This window comes from Rhipicephalus microplus, chromosome 7 (assembly GCF_043290135.1).
Source record: "Rhipicephalus microplus isolate Deutch F79 chromosome 7, USDA_Rmic, whole genome shotgun sequence".
Taxonomy (NCBI): domain Eukaryota; kingdom Metazoa; phylum Arthropoda; class Arachnida; order Ixodida; family Ixodidae; genus Rhipicephalus; species Rhipicephalus microplus.
Window position 1 is genome coordinate 88070502 of NC_134706.1, and position 2696 is coordinate 88073197.

The 2696-nt window shown below is 48.6% G+C and overlaps 1 protein-coding gene across 1 annotated transcript; it reads left to right on the forward strand.

Annotated features, from left to right (window-relative positions):
• Window positions 1–468: 468 nt before the first annotated feature.
• On the forward strand, window positions 469–2447 carry LOC119179144 (iris). The gene is made up of 2 exons (XM_037430214.2): window positions 469–551; window positions 1077–2447. Exon 2 carries the CDS (start codon window positions 1087–1089, stop codon window positions 2236–2238), a length of 1152 nt encoding a protein of 383 aa, XP_037286111.1. The 5' UTR covers window positions 469–551; window positions 1077–1086; the 3' UTR covers window positions 2239–2447.
• The last annotated feature ends 249 nt before the right edge of the window (window positions 2448–2696 follow it).

Consider the following 2696-nt stretch of genomic DNA (forward strand, 5'->3'; position numbering starts at 1 on the left):
TGTATAGATGCTGATACAACGCTAAGTTTTGCGAATAACCCCTGAAATTAGTCGTACCTCACTTCCAAAGCGGCTAGGGCACTCGTTAACTCGACGCTCGTGTTTTAAGGCAAGATATTTAAACACCACCTATAGCCCGATAAGTTACACTACTAACCCAGTCCATGAGCCTGACTACCATTGCCTGTTGATATATAGATCTAAGCAACGTCTAGAAGATACAATAGATGAAAACGTTTCTTAACAACGTGTATTGCTGGCAGTCATACATAGAACAAAGCCTAGCAGAAAATACAGCTTTATTATATTAGAGAAATGCCGGGATAGGTGAGCAAACGTTTATGAAAATGCAGCTGCCCTGTTCAGGAGCTCTAACAAACGTCAAAAGCCGAATCCCTCGCTTGCGTCTCCGTTCGCAGCTCCACCATCGGTGGCGCGCAAGGCGAATAGTGGGTATGAGCCATGCTATGAGGCGACAAGAAAAGCGACAACGACCGTGAGCTGGGGCTGGGGGGCTGTTCAGGGCACTGACGACGGCGGCCAAATTAAAGGTTAGTTGTTTAATACTGTCGCGTAAACTTCTTTGTCAATCAATAGTAGGGTACTTTTAAGAGCAACACGGTTCGCGATAGGAATATGTAACGGCTGTTTCTGTTCTTTGCTCAAGCCTCTTAAGAGCTGTGTCCCAAACCCGATGTCAATTAATCTGTTACACAGTCGACATCATTTGAACATGAAGGGCACTTTTGTAGCTGAAAAAAAGACAGTATTTCGGGTTGCTTTCCATTGCTCATCGGGAGCAGCTTTGCATATTGTTCTTTGACGTAGTGTCATCATTGGTGTACTTGTGTAAATATATTATGGGAGTTCTTCAAGAAAGAAGTTGCCCGAAAAGGTTCTAGGATACACTAGGGAAGTGCAAAAACGGGAGTTGGGGGCACGCCAGCCTTCCTTTCTCTGTGACCATTATTCCCGCACTTATCCTCCACGCCCCCCCCCCCCCTTTCGGCCTGCACTTTTCAAGTTCATCAGAAGTTCTGTGACTAATTCGCCGCTACATTCATTCTCCTCTTCAGCCGTGGCAGAATGGCGACACAGGGCGTGTACGAGGGTTTGCTGAAGTTCTCCTTGCGTCTGTACAAGCAGACCGCTTGTAAAGACGCCCAGGTCGATAACATCGTATGCTCACCGCTAGTGATCGCAGCCGGTATCTGCACGCTGCTCGTCGGTGCCCAAAACACCACTGCCAAGGAACTGCACAGCGTACTTCAAGTCAAGGCAAGTATCGACAGATTGCGTGATTATTTTACCGAACACATCACCGACCTGACCACGTACGCTCCCTACGCCTCCATGCGCGTGACAAGCCGCACGTACAGTGAGCAGGAGCTTCCGCTGAACGCCAACTACGCCCCACGCGTTAAAAGTTTTTTCGAGACGACCGTCAAATCCGTCGACTTCAGGCACAGCCACGAGGCGGCACGGCAAGAAGTGAACGCTTGGGTTTCGCAGCAAACGGCCTCCAAGATTCGCGACCTAATACCTCCGGGAATTGTCAATGCCGGCACTTCGTCGATACTGCTCAGTGCCGTCTGTGTGCAGGGTTTCTGGCGGTCTCCCTTCCAGTGGAGAAATACCAGACCTCAAGAGTTTCACGTTGACTCCAAGAACAGCGTCATGGTAAACATGCTCTACCAGGACGGGAGCTACAAGATGGCTCATTCGGAAGTTCTGAGGGTGAGGGCTCTGGAGATACCGTGCAAAGGTGATAAAGTGTCCATGGTCATTGTACTCCCAGACGCCCAGGATGGCCTCGCTCTTCTGCAGGAGAGACTAACTCCGACCAGGCTCTGCCGTCTTCTCTCAAACCTCCGCCTGGTTATGAACGTGGAGCTGAGCCTTCCTAAGTTTACAATAAACAGTAGCATTGCGCTGAAGGATATGCTCTGTGCGTTAGGTGCAAAGGAGTTGTTCAGTCCTTTCTGCGCTGACCTGTCCGGTATGTTCGAGTCTGACCGCCCGCCGCTCGCCGATGTGATACACCGAACTTTCTTGCAGGTCGACGAGGGAGGCATGGACGCGGCGCTCTGGTGCGCCATGACGACTTCGGCGGGTTGCGCGTCGTTGCCTTTTTACACCAAACGCTTCATTGTCGACCATCCGTTCATGTTCCTTATCAAGGCCAATGAACCGGACGTGGTACTTTGCTTAGGTTCTGTGCGGAAACCGCGAACATAAGCGACCGTGTGGTCCGTAGGTGCCGAATTCTTTTACAAAAATCAATCAACGCAATATGTGCCGTGTTATTTTCAACCGCGAATACAAATACTATCATGTTACGCGAAAATTAGAGAAACGAGCTCTTATAATTGCACAATCGCAATAATTGTGAAAAAGGACGAGAAATGTAAAAAAATGATAAAAATTTCGTAAGATTTTTAGCGATGTGACGTGAATACATGAGTAATTGCGCAGTCGCAGTGTCATTCAGAATGCTTCGATGTCTCCTTTTATTTCGTGAGCACAGTACATAGCAGAAAAAAAATCATTTCTTCGAAGATGGTGCAGTGCAGCGTGTCCGTCATATGCTAGTCGATTTCGGAGGTTATATACCACAACCCTGAAAGGAAGCATGGCAAGCTCTCTGCAGCTCGACGCAATGCTTTACGTCATTGTCAAGTACCGTTCGAAAAATG

What these genes read in the sequence shown, in the direction of transcription:
- LOC119179144 (XM_037430214.2), top strand. Translation starts at nt 1,087, where the DNA reads ATGGCGACACAGGGCGTGTACGAGGGTTTGCTGAAGTTCTCCTTGCGT.